Here is a 17,661-nt window from a genome sequence, read left to right as displayed (position 1 = left end):
TATCCAATCTTAAGTAAGCACATTGGGTTTCTAGAACAATATGTGAGAGGGATTGAGTATTAACAGGATAAAGGTTGAATTTTTCAATCTTGAAAATTCTGGTATATCTCTTGAAGGGGAAAGGTTAATATTTTGCTTTTCATGTATACAGTGCAGCTCAAATAATCAGACAACCTTAATATCCCCTTTGTAAATTTGGCTTGGAAAGCAAGGAGATCCGTTTGATGCAAATGAATTGTGTGAGTACTTTTATAGTTGTGGAACTTTGTTTATTAATTGAGATTTGCAATTAGTAATTACATTTTGTGTTTGGTTAGTAATGTTTTGTTGGGCTTACCAACAGTTCTATTGATGGTTGCTTTTTGTCTAGGAGGAAGGGGATACTTGTATAAGCAGCTCTTTTGTAACATGGTGAGTCCAATCCTATGCTTTGTATGGCTTTAGAAGAAAGACTGTAAGCTAAAAAAATGCCTGAGAAAAAGGCAACCTCAACTATTTGCTTGTGGGCTTCCACAATATTTAGTAGTGCAAGAGAGTGGTTCGCCATGAATTTGAAGAAGAAAGGAATTGAGTAACATATGCAGGATTATACTAACAATAAGAAACGGTTTTCTTTTGGAAATATTATTATTACTGTATAATGGAGGAGAGATACATACTATATACTATTTCAGGCCATACTTGTATAAAGCTTCCCTTTTTGTTGTATTTTTAGATGTTATTCTTTTTGAAAGTTCAAAAACGTGTACAAAAACACTTTTGAACGTTTAGACCCCCAAAAACCAACTTAACCAACACAAGCAATATGTCAAACAACAAGTGTGCGGAAACTTAACATATGCTATAATATGAAATTGGTTAAACAACTATCTAGGCCATAACAAAATAAACCACAGCAGATAATGTAAAGGCAGAGATAGAGAGGAAGGAAGATGCAAACACAGAGATAACACCCGATGTGTTATCGAAGAGGAAACCGAAGACCTCGGCGAAAAACCTCTCCGCCGCCCTCCAAGCGGTAATCAATCCACTAGAAAATACAGTTGGGATACAAGGACAGCAATAGACCCTCCAAGCCTAATCTACCCAGTGCACCTAAGCCCTCCAAGCTTCTTGCTCCAACGAGGTTGCGCCGAACCTTTTTCTTTTCTAGCTTCCCGGATTCCGCTACTAAACCATAGCATCAACCAATGAAGATTGGTTCCTTCCTCACTGCTTCCCAGAACTCCAAACGACTGTCTCACAGAGATGATGATGGTGAGAACCAGGTTTGGCATAATGCCTCTCAAGGATTTGACAATGGAGAGGAAGAGAGTGAGGGATTTTGATGAGACTCTAAGGTAGAGATTGTGGGTGAAACAATCTGGTTTTTCTTTAGGGTTTCTCTCTCAAAATTCTCTCTGGAAGCTTTCTTTCAATCGTGGGTTAAAAGGGTATTTATACTGGAGTGAAGAGGAATGTGAAACGTCAGGTTTTTCCAAAACAGGGGTGGCTCGCGGCTTGACTAAGTCGCGAGTTCCAGTCGCGAGTTAACCGTATGGCCAGTTGTCCTGTTTTGTCCTGTAGTGCTCCAGCTAGCATGACTGTTCATCTTCCAGCATGCTTGGCACGTGTGCATCTTTTGGCGGGTTGAAGCCGCGAGTCCACCCGCGAGTCCCAGCCGCGACACTCTGTTTTCTTGCACACTCTTGAGCAATCTTCACTCTATCTCACTCACTACCCTTACAACAATCCCACCTAAATACAGGGTTACTAAATGCTGAATTACAAGCAAATTTGGCACGGAATAAAGCCAATTAGATGGTTGAATAAATTCAACCTTACAATCTCCCCCTTTGGCTATTCCGTGACAAAACCCTAAAACAGACTCTAGACTTAACATGTGAGTTGGGAACAGTTGAACAAAACTCACTCACACCTAACTCTAGAAGCTGTGAAGCACTTGAATCATATGAACAAAAACTCCTGAAACACAACAATACACCATGATCATTGTAAGCAGAAAATTATAAATGCATATGAAACAGGCAATATGAGATCAAGCATAAGATGGAGTTAATAAACAAACCATGGCTTGATCAACCAAGTGAACACCACAAGGTAGTGATCACAGTGCTCATTCTCATTTGGAATGAACACAAGGACATACAAGTTAACAAGCACAAGGCAAGACACTTGAATGCTCAACACTCAACCAATGCATAGCACACAAGGCATATGCGTCTAGGAACAATCCTACAAGGGCACAAGAGTGACAGTACACAAACCAAAATGCAGAACATTTAGATTAAAGTACTGATTTCAACATAGCATAAAGGCTGCACTTAAGCATGGTACATACCATAAAGCCTACAAACTATGCATAAAACATTAACCCTAAAAGCTTACAAAAGCACATGGGTACAAACCCATTATATTGAATAAAAACTTAAACAATATAAACTAAAAGTGCATAAAGTTTCTCCCCTTCAAAGTGATGAGAAGCTGTGATGCACTTGGAACATATATACTTGTAACCTGAAACACTTGCACAAAACACATTAGATCCTCAAGGTAAAGCAAGTAATAAAAGGACAAGTATAATGTAACAAGCAAATTGCGATCAAGTAAACATGATGTAAAACATATGAGCAACTTGATCAAACACCAAAACAGTTATATAGAAATGACTACAATGATCACATAGCAAAGCAATTGATCATCCGAACATGCATTCAATGATGCACAATAGCATAAGGAAGTATGCATGTCCAAAACAAAAACATGATGCGAAGAGAACCACAAAACATAACACAAAGCACCATAAAGCCAACAAGAAAACAAACAGAACAAGGTTTTCTAGTTAACACAATGTCTTCTCCCCTTGGTATATGCATCTCCCCTATAGAATATCTCTCCCCCTACAAATGTGCATGAGAAATAGAATTTCCCCCCCTAAGGATGTGCACAAGAGTCATATAGAAAAGACAAAATACTCCGAAACATTCTCTAGAGTATACTCTCCCCCTTTTTGTCAGGAATAGACAAAGCGTCAAGAAGAAACGAGGGCAAGAGATGAAGTTATGAACAATGCTAATGATGCATGAAGGGTGCAAGATGAATGAGAAAATGAAACTCAAACCTAAGACAAAGTAACATGCTACAAAGCATAAGGTAAGCATGACATGCTAGGATGAAACAGCAAGGTCAAGACCAATGCATGACAAGGGTAGCAAAGGTGTGTGCAAGAGGTGGCTAAGTGCAATGCATGATCAATGCATGAAAAATGCACATGTGGGGCAAAGTGTGTTAAATACACAACCAATGAACCAAACATGTTCCTAATGAGGAAACATGAGAAACCCCAAAGTTTGGTACTCATCGGAGTCCAAACAAGCGAGAAAATGTCTAAGAGGCATTTTATCAAACACCTAGCATGCACACTATAAACAAAAAAATGAAACAATGCATGAACATCATGAAAACCACCCTTAATACATGTTCTTACTGCCACAAGGGGCCAACATCCAATGCATATCAACAAAAGAAACCAATCCCATGAAGAAAATTGACAAAAAAATAAGTTTTCCCAACCCCTATGATGAAAATCCCAACCAAGAGCACAAAACTCTCCAAAACATAATATAAGGATCAAAATCAATGAAAAGAGTTTATAATTACCTTAGAGATGTTAATGGATTGAAAAACCATTCAAATTAGTTGGGTTTTGATGTAAAAATATTGAAAGAGGGGTTTTAGAGAGGATGGGAGAGGTTTAAAACAAGTTTCCCACGAAAAAGCTCTTTAAAAAGCTGATTCTGGGCGACTCGCAACTGGCGAGTCGCGAGCCAAGTCGCGAGTGAGCCGCGAAACCTCTCTGTCTGAGCTCGCGGCTTAGACTCGCGGCTTGCAAGCCGCCAAACCGACCAGCCAAAACTGGCAGCTTGCTGGCAGCTCACGCAAGTAGCCAAAATGAATGGCCAAAAAATCTGACACTTGTTTTTCAAACCAGAACATGTTTAAACATTGAAAAACAAAGTAAGCACTAAACATAAACTCAAAGAGTGATAAAAATCACTTCCAAAAACATATAAAATGATCAAAAATCTTTTTGGATTGAACCATATATGATTGAGCACACACACATCACATTTAGACAAGTACAATCTAACAAATGAATAAGACATTCATTGAACATAAGGCAAGTGTGTTATGTGTGTGTATCAACTGTGGAATAGTCTTTAGTCTAGAATGAAGCTTCAATGATCAATACAATCAAGTCATACACAACTAGTACTAAGTCAAGTGGTATATCTCAATTATAGAAATGAACATATATGACCTCCCACAAGAAAATGATTACATAAGATTGAAGCTTTTCATTTGGCTTCTTACAATTCATATCATTTGATCATTTTGAATCAATACAACTCATTTTGAGCAATACATCTCATTTTTGAGATTGATGCCTGAAATTTTTGATATTTCAATTTGATGAACAAGCCTTTGGCTTTTTGGGCATCATACATTTTCATATAAGTCGCTTTCCCTTTTTCCTAGTCGAATACTAGTATGTGCGACGGCTTTTGCAGCTCATTATCTCTTTTCATTTTGAGATTTACATTTATTGAGCTCTTTAAGCAATAAAGATAAAAGAGTGGGAAGAGATATAAGCACAAGTCTACGCATGTATCAAAACCAACATGACTATTGACAAATCATTCATGACAAGCTTGAAGATCGATTTACAACAATCACACAAAGATGTCAAGATTTTTCCCACAAAGATATAAGTGCAAAAATAACAAGCTAAGCTCGAAAATGCACAAAGCCATTTGTACAAAGGTACAAGGCCAAACTCACATGTGATATGTGCTCAAACATATACGATCAAACTTTTTGAATTTTTCACTTTTTATGTGGTTTTGGATTTTTACTCACACAAAAATAGAAACATAAAAGTAAGATCAAAAACGAAACAATGCATACAAATAAATGCAAGATGCACAAAATGCATGAAGATATGACATTTAATGCATGAAGGGTCCTACAAAGATCGAAAGAATTAGATCAAGGACCAAAAGAGCAAAAGCTCAACCATAGGAACCCTTCCTCATCCAAATGGAACGATTGTTTGGAATGAGTGTCTCAAGAGAAGCGAGACGAGGGTTGGAAGAATGAGAACCGGAGATGCACATAGTCAAGGAGTTAAGAGCATTAAACATTTTCTTTAACAACATGCTATTTTCACTTAAAACCGGTTTACTCTTTTTAGCACAACTTCCAAAAAGCTCAAGTTTTTCTTTTCTTTTGATTCTTTTAAAAGCATGAAACTTAGAGCATTGAGGTCTTACATGACCAAAGGCACCACAATGGTGACACACAATGTGTTTAGGTCTACTAGGCTTTTTGGGAAGAGATCTAGCAACAAAGGTTTGTTCTCTTTTTAACTTTGGGCATTGGGGTCTTATGTGACCAATCACACCACAAAAGTGGCAAGTTGGAACAAACTTAGATCCATCCAAAGCCTTAGGTTGAGACCTAAACAGAGGCTTTGACTTAGCAGCCTTTCTCTCCACCTTTTGATTTCTTTTATGTGGAGGAATGTACACCGATTTGTCCTTTACGGTAGAACACACACTAGGCACAAAATCGGGTACCACAACATGATTGCAACAAACATTATCATCCTTTTTAACAATAGGTTCAACAATCAAACACTTGGCATGCATCTTAAGAGATTCATTTTCACATTTAAGATCATCAACAAGTTTGTTAGACAAAACAAGTTTAGCATCCAAGTCCATATTCAAACATTCAAACTTTTTCAGCTTTTCAAGAGAAATTTCAGCAAGTTTTTTATATTTCTCAACCAATTTGTTGGATTCATTGAGCTTAGCAATCAAATCATCCTTTTCACAAAATAACTTGCTCAAATTCTTTTGAAACTTCTTAGCATTTTTCTTGAAGAGTTTGTCAACAACACCCATAGATTCAAATAACATGTCATCACACTTATGAGGATTAACACTCACAGAGGCATTTTCACAAACACGTGGCATGTTACATTCATCACCAACCAAATCATGCAAAGAGTCATACAAAGCACAATCCATGGCAAATAAACACAAGGGGTCAAGGATCACACTTAGGTATTTAAACCACAACAAGTGTACCTGCTCTGATACCAATTGAAAGTTCAAAAACGTGTACAAAAACACTTTTGAATGTTTAGACCCCCAAAAACCAACTTAACCAAAACAAGCAATATGTCAAACAACAAGTGTGCGGAAACTTAACATATGCTATAATATGAAATTGGTTAAACAACTATCTAGGCCATAACAAAATAAACCACAGCAGATAATGTAAAGGCAAAGATAGAGAGGAAGGAAGATGCAAACACAGAGATAACACCCGATGTGTTATCGAAGAGGAAACCGAAGACCTCGGCGAAAAACCTCTCCGCCGCCCTCCAAGCGGTAATCAATCCACTAGAAAATACAGTTGGGATACAAGGACAGCAATAGACCCTCCAAGCCTAATCTACCCAGTGCACCTAAGCCCTCCAAGCTTCTTGCTCCAACGAGGTTGCGCCGAACCTTTTTCTTTTCTAGCTTCCCGGATTCCGCTACTAAACCATAGCATCAACCAATGAAGATTGGCTCCTTCCTAACTGCTTCCCAGAACTCCAAACGACTGTCTCACGGAGATGATGATGGTGAGAACCAGGTTTGGTATAATGCCTCTCAAGGATTTGACAATGGAGAGGAAGAGAGTGAGGGATTTTGATGAGACTCTAAGGTAGAGATTGTGGGTGAAACAATCTGGTTTTTCTTTAGGGTTTCTCTCTCAAAATTCTCTCTGGAAGCTCTCTTTCAATCATGGGTTAAAATGGTATTTATACTGGAGTGAAGAGGAATGTGAAACGTCAGGTTTTTCCAAAACAGGGGTGGCTCGCGGCTTGACCTCGCGGCTTGACTAAGTCGCGAGTTCCAGTCGCGAGTTAACCGTATGGCCAGTTGTCCTGTTTTGTCCTGTAGTGCTCCAGCTAGCATGATTGTTCATCTTCCAGCATGCTTGGCACGTGTGCATCTTCTGGCGGGTTGAAGCCGCGAGTCCACCCGCGAGTCCCACCCGCGACACTCTGTTTTCTTGCACACTCTTGAGCAATCTTCACTCTATCTCACTCACTACCCTTACAACAATCCCACCTAAATACAGGGTTATTAAATGCTGAATTACAAGCAAATTTGGCACGGAATAAAGCCAATTAGATGGTTGAATAAATTCAACCTTACACTTTTGACCATCGTGCACCTTTGGTGCGGTAGTCACTCCACAAGTATAAATGATTGTGGGGTGTAGGAGGTAAAAGCTGAGATTCAAGTTTTTAGAAAGGAGCTTCACACACATATACAATTAGATTAGGTTAAAGGATAAATTTTATCTTGTATAAAAAAAAAATGTTATTCTTTTGCCAATGTACATAATTCCCTTTGTTTGTGGACGGAGTCAAATTAAACCATAGCTTTGCTATAAGCTTTGTAATTTAACTTGTTCACAACTTTTGGTGTGTTTAGGATATTTGGGATTCAATAATCTTTCCTTTTTGTAGCTATCGAATTAAAAAAAAAAAAAAAAAAAAAAAAATCATTGCTTTTAAAAAATTAAAATTAAAATAGTCTATTCCGAAATTTATTGTCAAATGTTTTTTTTTTTGAGAATCATTTATTGTTAACTTAAAGTAAGGAAAAATTAAAGTAAATTGTTCATGAGACTCCTCTGAGGAGTGCTGACAGTAAGATGCCTAGGAAACAAAAAATTCCCTCCCAAATTATCCGATTATTAAAAAAGAAAAAAGAAAAAACCTAAAGTTACCGACTTGCCATGTGGAAAAGGAATTGTGGAAAAGTTACCGACTTGCCGTGTGGAAGAACTTCGGCTTACCGTGTGGGAAATTATATATATATATATTTTTTAGAAAGAAAAACCTTTATTTATTATTATGTTGACCGTTAAAAACGAAAAGGGTGATCAACCATTCGGAAAAGGGAAAAAGAAGGTTTGTATTATTTATTGATGCATGAATGATTAACGTAATAGGCGGGACTCTTTCACTCACTGGAATCATCATCATTGACCTGACCACTGACCAGACCAATCTAAGATTGAAGTTGGTTCAAACTTGAAAAATCCGGAGTAATTCTAGGGATATATAAAAATGTATAATTTTGTACTACAATTTACTACACGATAAGTTGTTAGTGGTGGAAATGTGTCCTCAAATGACCCACCATCACACATCTACTGATCATAACTTACAATGTGACAAGTTGTGGTACAAAATTATATATTTTTGTCCATAACATTACTCAAAAAAACTCCACTGAACAAAGAAAAATACTATTTGTCATGTGATTAGTCGTGACAAACTTAAGCAATACCAAATATATAGTAATATAGCACTTTAGTTCCAAGCCATGGATACTTGAACTCTCTAAAGCACTCTTCCTCTTCATTAGCATCACTTCAAATTTGGATATAACTGAAATCCAAAACTTTATCTGCTGTATGTTTCAAGTTTCAACTAAAAAAAAGTGAACTCAGTATAAAATATATAAACCTCTATGAAATCAGCCACTATGAAATCTCAGCCCAAGTATTAAAACCCATCGATTCAATAAATTTGAACCTTTCTGCTTTTCTACCCTAATAATCACAGAAGCAATCCATTAAAGCCACAAAATTTGAAAAAATAAAAATAAAAAGAGATTTTAATAATGTGAAAACTATATCTCATTGTACTATTTCTTCTCAGAGTTAGATTGCTTTAAGGATTTGCTTTTCCCCCTACAAATCTAGAAAGAAAAGAAAAATAAAAACCTAGTAATGATACTTCATTCTCAAAAAAATAGTAATGATACTTAATCCAAGAGAGAGTTAAATACACTTTAATTGTCCTTGTTCTCAGAAGAATTTATAAATTTATCTCTACAAAATAATAAAGAAGAATTTATAGATTTATCTCTTTACAATAACTATAAAAGTGATATAGAGAAAAAATTGGGATGATGATAAATATTTCTATCTTAAAGGAGCAGTAATTGTATGTGGCTAAGGTGAATTCAAATATAAAACACATATATTGAATTTTAATGGATTGTGAGGTGAACATTTATTTTTAACGTGTATTTGAAAGCGGTGTAGTGGGAGTAGTGAGTTTTCTTTTACGTATTGTCTCTAAGTTTTATCCATACTTAAATGTAAGGTGTAGGTATTTTTGAAACACATAAAATAATAAAGAGTCTAATATGTGATAGGCCAAAAACGTATTGATCACTTGTGATGAATTTATTGATTAATTAGCCAAGTTTATTAATTAATCAAGTTAACATGCAAACGCGTGGTAGCACAAACAAATCACCAATAAAACTAAGATATGTAGCGGAAAATAAATTGACACAGTAATTTATTTATGAATAGGAAAAACTTACAAGGCAAAAACCGCACCGGGTAATTTTAAGGTTACCACTCTTGAAAATTCACTATTATCACAACAAGCGGTTACAAGTAAAGGAATCTCAATACTTTATACAAACGTACTATTGAACCAATACATAATTAGACTTGTTTTGTAGCGACAATCTCTTCTTGTAATGCACGGCTTTTAGTACGTGACTAACCAATTGCGCGGATCCCAGTATGTGACTTCAATCACCAACTAGAGAAGGTCGTTGGCTGCAAAGTTTTTCAGTTTATCACAAGATGAAAATCGAGAAGATGCTTGGTCACAAAACCAACGGTGTACAAACACAACAACTTCTTCACAAGAAAGATGAATTAAGGTAAATTCTGTCTTCAGTCACAATTTGCTTGAACAAACTTTGCCCAACACTTTTGCAACTTGTTCTACCTTTGATGGCCCTTAAAATAATCCTTTTATATGTCTAGGGTTGTGAGAAAAGAAAGCCCAAACATACAATCACGGATTGGAGTCAAAACAAAACTGAAATTCTATTTTTCATAAACCTCGACAGATGCCCTATTTGTCGAGCTGTTGTCGAGCTACAAGCTTCAACAGCTCTTCAAGCTCGATAGATGGCTAGCTGTTGGGTTTTAATAACAAACACTTTCTCAACTTGAATTTTGGACAGACTTGCATGGTTTTAACACTTGAACTTGAAACAAGGTTTCTGGAAGTATTAAACATATCCTAGATCTACTCAAATACAAATAAAGTACGTTTTGTCAAAGGTGTAAGGTTGAATTTAATCAACCATTTTGTTGGCTTTATTCCGTGCTAATTTGCTTGTAATTCAGCACTTAGAAACCCAGTATTTAGGTGGGAATCATGTAAGGGTAGTGTGTGAGAGAGTGTGAAGAAAAGCTTAGAAGTGTGCAACTCAATAAGGCCTCGCGACTAGATCTTACAACTAGCTTGCGGTTGACAAGTCGCCAAAGCAGGCACACGTGTGAAACATGTAGGGGAGCTGAAGAATCACACTAGATGTTGCACTACAGGACAAAAGTTCTAGGCTGGCCATTCAGTTTACTCGCGGTTTGGACTCGCAACTCAGTCAAGTCGCGAGGCCAAGTTACCAGTCCACTCTGTTTAGGTAAAACTGACTCTTCACATTCCATACACACACCAGTATAAATACCCCTTATACCCACGAAATGTAGAGAGCTTCCAAAGAGAATTTTGAGAGAGAAACCCTAGAGAAAAACAAGATTAACTCATCCACAATCTTCATCTTTTGATTCTCTAAATTCCTCTACTCTCACCCTCTCCATTATTACATCCTTAAGAGGTACATTAGCCAAAACCTTTTCTCACCATACTTATATCTGTGAGAAGACTATTTGGTGCTTGGGAAGCAGTTAGGAAGGGACCAATTGATATTGGTTGATACTATGGGTTATAGTGGAATCCGGTAAGCTAAAGAAGACAAAGGTTCGGCCTAACCTCGTTGGAGCAAGAAGTTTGGAGGGTTTAGGTACACTGGATAGATTAGGCTTGGAGGGTCTTCTGCTGTTCATGTATCCCAACTTCATTCTTTAGTGGATTATTGACCGCTTGGAAGGCGGTGGAGAGGTTTTACGTTGAGGACTTCAGTTTCCTCTTCGATAACACATTACTGTGTTGTCCTTGTATTTGCATCTTTCTTCCCTTAATCTTTGCCATTTAATTTCTGCTATGGTTGTGATTTTATTTGGTTTAGATTGTTTTATCAATTATGTTTTAAGCTTATGTTCATATTCCGCACATATATTGTTTGATTATAAGCTTAAATTAGTAATTTGTATTTTGGGAGTCTAAATGTTCATAGTATTTTACACGCTATTTGAACATTCAAAAGGATTAGCTAATTACATAAAAAAATGACATATGTTCCTAACAAGTGAATCACATATTTCCTAACAATATGGATGGTTGGATTAGACGTCAGCTCAGCCTCCTAAGAAATGGAATTGTTTAAAAGAGATTAGGAATAAGATAAAGGAAAAACGAGTATATTAATATTCATATTGCCTGAAGATCTAATGCAAGCAAATAGGTTATTTATACAATTGCAACAATATGATCAATCATATATATATATATAGTAATTAATCATATAAAGGCATTTGCGTTAATTCAACAACCAAAAAAACTTTCTAAAAAAAAAAAAAAAAATTCTAACAACCTAATGCTGATGAGTGAAAGCCCCCATTGTTTAGTTTAAGAAAAAAGAAAAAGTAGAAAAAGCAATACGAATCATATGATTCCTGCGACGTGCAAAAAGAGAAAAAGTAGTCTCCGCCGGGTGGAAAATGGGTCCATACCGTGTGTGGATTCAAACAAGAACTTTCACTTACCGTGTAAAAGAAAAAAAGAAAACCTTTAACAACGACTTCTACGTTCGATCGTGGAAACAACAAGGCCATCCTTGACTTGACCATTCCAATCAAAAGTTAGTTCACACTTCTTTTTTTTGGGTAAACAAAATAGGGATTCGCTAGGTTACGCTAGTTCCCGGGCAAGACGCTAGAGTTGGATAGGTTTAGCCAATTCGTGTGGATGCTCACCAATGGACTCTTATTGGCAGCGGGACTCGAACCTAGGTGGGTTAGACGAAGCGTCCAAGCCTTACCAACTGAGCCAAGCCCCTATTGGTGTTAGTTCACACTTCAGTGATATATATTCATCGTTAATGCATGGCTTTCACTTCATAAAAATCCACAAGACTAATCATTCGCATTGTCACTATTAGTAAAATACTCTGTGATGATTAATTATAATCATATTGTTGTTGTATTTCTTCTTTTGTCCCTTGGGGATATTCAAATTGGGTTTTGAAAAATTCTGTAAAGCTTGAGCTGAGCACAACAATGGCGGAATAACAGAAATCAAAAAAGAGTGAGAGAGAGAGAGAGAGAGACTGAATGAAATTAGTATATTGCTCAACTAACTAACACATTACTCTGTTTGAGTATTTATACATGTACTAAGGATCAATAAAATATCTAAAGGAAAATATCTAGATGTACAGCCTGGCAAGAATCTGTTGCAACAAACTCCAACAATTATAGCTAATATTTGGAGCTGATTGATGGAGGGAAGAGTTTGAAGATTAAAACGCTGTTGTTGGCTTTAAGTAAACACACGTGAGACTTTAGAACAAGACTGTCACACATGTTTCCCTTTGAGACAAAACGCACAGCTTTGTGCTAGTCTTTTATCATAAACTCTATTATCACAGGTGTTGAGCGTAGAGACTAAGGCCTTATGTTTAACATCCCCCTCAAACTAATTAGGGATGAAGGCTAGGGGTGTGCAGAAAACCCACTGACCTGCCAAACCTAACCTGACCCAACCTGACCCACCAGGTTAGGTCAATTTTTAAGGCTTGGTGGGTTGGGTTGGGTTACAAAAAATTTTTTTATAGTGGGTCGGGTTGGGTTTGGGTCATAAAATTATAAACCTACCAAACCCGACCCGACCCACCATATTTAATATATATTTAAAATATATTATATATTTAATAATTTTAAAAAAAAACTAGCTGTAGAGCAGCATTTCCTCGATTCCTCCTACTAATACTAATTTAATATATATATATATATAATATATTATATTATATAATTAATAAAATTTTTTAAATAACCAGTTCTTCCTATCCTATATAAAAACCAATTAGTTCACACAAATTCTAATAAATTACTATTGTTGTTTAGTCATTAGTGTTGTTTGCCTTTAAGGAGTTACATTGATACTAATCTTTAGGTTTTTTTTAATATATTAATATTTATATTTTTTTCTACTCAATTTAATAATAATAATAATAATAATTTGTCAAACCCATGGGTTCAACCCGACCCATGTGGGTTGGGTTGGGTTGAATTTTTTTTTACCCACCATGGTGGGTTGGGTCAAAAAATCCCCTCAACCCAACCCAACCCGACCAATGCACACCCTTAATGAAGGCATTAATTTGCTACAAAGAAAGATGAAATGAGGTGCTTCAAGAGGCTTGGTGAAAAATTCATAAAGATTATCCTTTCCAGAAACAAATCTAACACAAAGATCCTTGTGAAGTACCTTTTCTTGAACAAAATGAAAATCAACTTCTATATGCTTTGTACGAGCATGGAAGACAGGATTGGAACTGAGGGCTATAGTAGAAGCATTGTCACACCACAAAGTAGGAATGTAAGGAAGAGGAAGGTGAAGATCCTTAAATAAAGTTCGAAGCCAATGCATCTCAGCAGCAGTAGTGGCTAGAGCTCTATATTCAGCCTCCATGGATGATCTAGGCACTATTGTTTGCTTCTTAGAGGACCAAGAGATAGGATTGGACCCCAAGAAAACAATAAAGCCAGTGGTGGACTTTCTGTCACAGGGATCTCTAGCCCAATCTACATCAGTGAAGGTAGAAAGACTCAAAGGACCAGGAGAAAGAAAAAATCCAAGGTGAAGAGTACACTTGACATATCTCAGAACCCTCTTTGCAACTTCTAAGTGGATAGTGGTAGGATGATGTAGAAATTGACACAATTGCTGAACACTAAAAGTAAGATCAAGTCGTGTAAATGTCAAATATTGTAAAGCCCCATCCATACCTCAGTGGTTGTTTAATCTTACAAGTGTAACAAAAATTGATTTGAGTTTTAGCAATCAAGGAGGAAAAATCCTTGATTCATTTGGGAGACTTGGAAGCTTGAAATACCTCTATCTTGGTGGTAACCATTTTTATGGTTCAATTCTAGCTTCTATTGGCAATTTGTCATCTCTGAAGGAGTTGGACCTCTCATATAATAAGATGAATGGAACCATTCTAGAAAGTTTTGGCCAACTTTCAAAGCTAGTCAAATCGTATCTCCTAGAAAATTCTTGGGAAGGTGTAATAACAGAAGCCCAATTGATGAATCTCAAAAGTCTAGAAGAGTTTATGCTATCAACTGATAAAAATGAGTCTCTAGTTTTCAATGTGACATACAACTGGGTTCCTTATTTCTTCCTTAAATCTCTTCATTTAGAAAGCTATCTCATTGGCCCCCAATTTCCTTTTTGGCTTCAAGTTCAAAGTCAGCTTACCCATGTCACCCTAAAAAACGTTGGAATTTTGGGCACTATAACTGAAGAATGGCTCTCTACGAGATCTTCTCAACTCACTCACTTGGATTTATCCAACAACCAGATAAAAGGGAACTTGTGGCACCAAATAGTATTTCTAAATTTGGCTAGGCTATTTCTGCAAAGCAATTTTTTTTCAAGCCCTATCCCATCAAATGTTAGTAATCTAATGCCAAGGTTGCAATATTTAGATCTTTTAGATAACCACCTCTGTGGTAAAATTCCTCTGTCCATATCAAAAATAAAACATCTTAATATTTTTGTCCTCAAGAGAAATAATCTTTGAGGGGAGCTCCCTCATAAATGGAATGAGTCATAAAAGGGCTTGCGTGTTGTGGATATTTCATACAACAACATATGTAGAAAAATTTAGAGCTCAATGGGTTTCTTAGGAAAACTTTCTATATTAGTGTTGAGCAACAACAATCTTAGTGGAGAAATTCCTTCTTCCTTGCAAAATTGTTCTATTGTGAGCATTGATTTTGGGGGGAATCGTCTCTCAAGGAATCTTTCATCATGGATAGAATCAGACATCTTCATGCTACACCTACAATCAAATCTATTTAGTGGAATCATCCCTCAAAAATGGTGCAATCTTTATAAACTTCGCATCCTAGATCTTGCACAAAATAATCTCTCTTGAGGCATTCTAGATTGTTTCAACAATTTTACTGCTACGGTTGATCACAACACCTTTGGGTACAAGCTTATTGAAAACTATACAGAGAAAGCATACATAGTGGCAAAAGGAAGAGAGTATGAATATGATCGCACTCTCCAACTTGTTACCTGCATTGATCTTTCAAGGAATAGTTTGACTGGAGAAATTCCTATTCAAATAACAAGCCTCACAAGTTTGGGTGCGCTAAACTTGTTAATGAATCATCTAATTGGAAGCATTCCCAAGAATATAGGAAACACGAGGTGGCTGGAAACACTTGATCTCTCAAACAATAGACTTTTTGGACATATTCCTGGAAGCATGTCTTCTTTGGCTTCCTGAGTAGCTTGAAACTATCCTTTAACAAGTTGACAGGAAGAATCCCATCTGGTAATTAGCTCCAAACACTAAATGATGCAGCCATGTATAAGGGAAACCCTTGGTTGTGTGGGTCTCCTCTTTCGACCAAGTGCCCAGGAGATGAAACATCTAATGGCCCAAGTATTACCAGTGTTGATGATAAACAAGGTGGAGATGATTATGAAAGGATATGGTTCTACGCTAGCATCGGACTCGGGTTTGTTGTAGGATTTTGGAGTGTTTGTGGCACCCTACTATTGAAGAAGTCATGGAGGCATTGTTACTTTCATTTTTGTGATGCCATCAAAGATAGGATGGCATTGCTAATTGCATTGAGAGTAGTTCATTTGAAAAGGAAATTTTGGCTGGAAAAAAATTGAAGTTTGTAGATTGGAAAGTTGGTTTAGTTCTAAATTTGAGGTATTTGCATGTGTTTTGTGAAATCTTGAGTTAAATATTTTTTATCTTGATTTTTTTGTTTGAGTTTTCCGTTGTTATACACATGTTTTCCTTTGTAGTTGACCTATTTGGATGATTTGCCTATGTTCTTTTCTGTTTTGATTTATGAGTTTACATTTATGAATTTTAGGGTTTTGATTCATCTGAAATTTATATTGGTATTGGAGATAAGATGTTTAAGATTATTTTAATTTTTGTTCAATTCATTTTTTGTTTGCTTCTTTTGCATTTTCTTTGTGTAGGTAATATATTTGATAATTTAGATCATCAACTTCTATTTCATAAACAATTATGAAAACTCAAATAGTGCGAAACACTATTGCTTGTTTAGATCCCTAATTTTGAAACTAACGACTGAATTGGTTTTACTTTGACTTATGTAAGTGTGGAACAAGAGTAAATGATACACAATTACCGGAACTACTCTCTAATCCATAACCACAAGCAAGAAATAACAAATATAAAGCTTAAAGAGTAAGGGAAGAGAGATACAAACATAAGATAACATTAAGACATGTTATCGAAGAGGAAACCGAAAAACTCGACGAAAACCTCTCTACAACCCTCCGAGTTGAAATGATCCACTAGTGAATAAGTTGGAGTACAAGGATACTAAAAAGACTCTCCAAGCCCAATCTATCCAAAGTACTTGAGCCCTCCAAGCTCCAACTACCAATGGATTTCTCAGAGTCTTGTCTTCACTAGATTCCCAGATCTTACAATTTTGTCTGATTGCATCCGCCAAGCCTCACCAACTTATTTTGGCAAATCTCTAATGCTTCCCAAGCTCGAAATCACTCTCTACACTTTGAATCGGTGTGAGTTGTGTTTGGGTACAAAACTCCTCTTAAGGTATAACAATGGGAGAGGGAAAAGAGAAGAAGAGACTACAAGGATTTCTCTATTGAGGATGAGTAGCTCTCTCTAACATGGTGGGTGTTGTAGAAACCTCTCTAGGATTTTATATTGAATAGCCTTCTTACAATTTTGTGGGTAATGAGAGTATATATAGTATGGATGAAGGGTATAGGAGTCACATATAATCCTGGCTGTCAGTGTATTTTGCGGGTCAGCTCGTAAGTTGGCCAAGTCGCGAGATGAGTCGTGAAACAAGTTGACTCTTCAGCTTCCGGCATGTACTTCTCATGTGACCTTCAACTGTCTTGATCAGATTTTCACCAACTTAATATTGAACCCATTACAATAAAATCCCAAAAATACAAGGAAATAAATTAATGCTGTAGGGGCGGTTTTTGGGGCTCAGGCCCAACAGGCGAGCGATTCTGGCCCAAAAGTCCCTCAACAATGAATTTGTAGAGAGTAGGTTACAGAACTAGGTCTTGACAGCGTGAACGTAGTTACGAACAAGCCATGCAACCAGTTGGACGTGGGGATATTCCTCTAAGTTTTTGGGATAACAGTCCGTGGGGCTGTATCTTCTGCTTTTTTCCTCCAACTCCTTTCTCTTTTTCTCTGTTTTTCTTTCTCTTGCTCGCGATCCCTTGACTATGGGGATTTTCTTCTCTTATATAGCATCCTTTCTACGATAATAACCCTACACTTGTTAATCATCTGGGTCTCT

General features: G+C 36.6%; 1 protein-coding gene across 1 annotated transcript in view; it reads left to right on the top strand.

Annotated features, from left to right (window-relative positions):
- The first annotated feature begins 13,766 nt into the window (after positions 1-13,766).
- LOC126727986 (receptor-like protein EIX2) overlaps positions 13,767-17,661 on the top strand; it is a 40,554-nt gene continuing 36,659 nt past the window's right edge. The window contains exons 1-2 of the mRNA XM_050433878.1: positions 13,767-13,895; positions 14,091-14,364. Coding sequence (XP_050289835.1) covers positions 13,767-13,895; positions 14,091-14,364 — 403 coding nt within the window. The remainder of the gene's footprint in view (positions 13,896-14,090; positions 14,365-17,661) is intronic.

Source organism: Quercus robur, chromosome 5 (genome assembly GCF_932294415.1).
Source record: "Quercus robur chromosome 5, dhQueRobu3.1, whole genome shotgun sequence".
Taxonomy (NCBI): domain Eukaryota; kingdom Viridiplantae; phylum Streptophyta; class Magnoliopsida; order Fagales; family Fagaceae; genus Quercus; species Quercus robur.
Note: the sequence above shows the minus strand (reverse complement) of the source record. Positions and strands in the feature narration are given on the sequence as shown.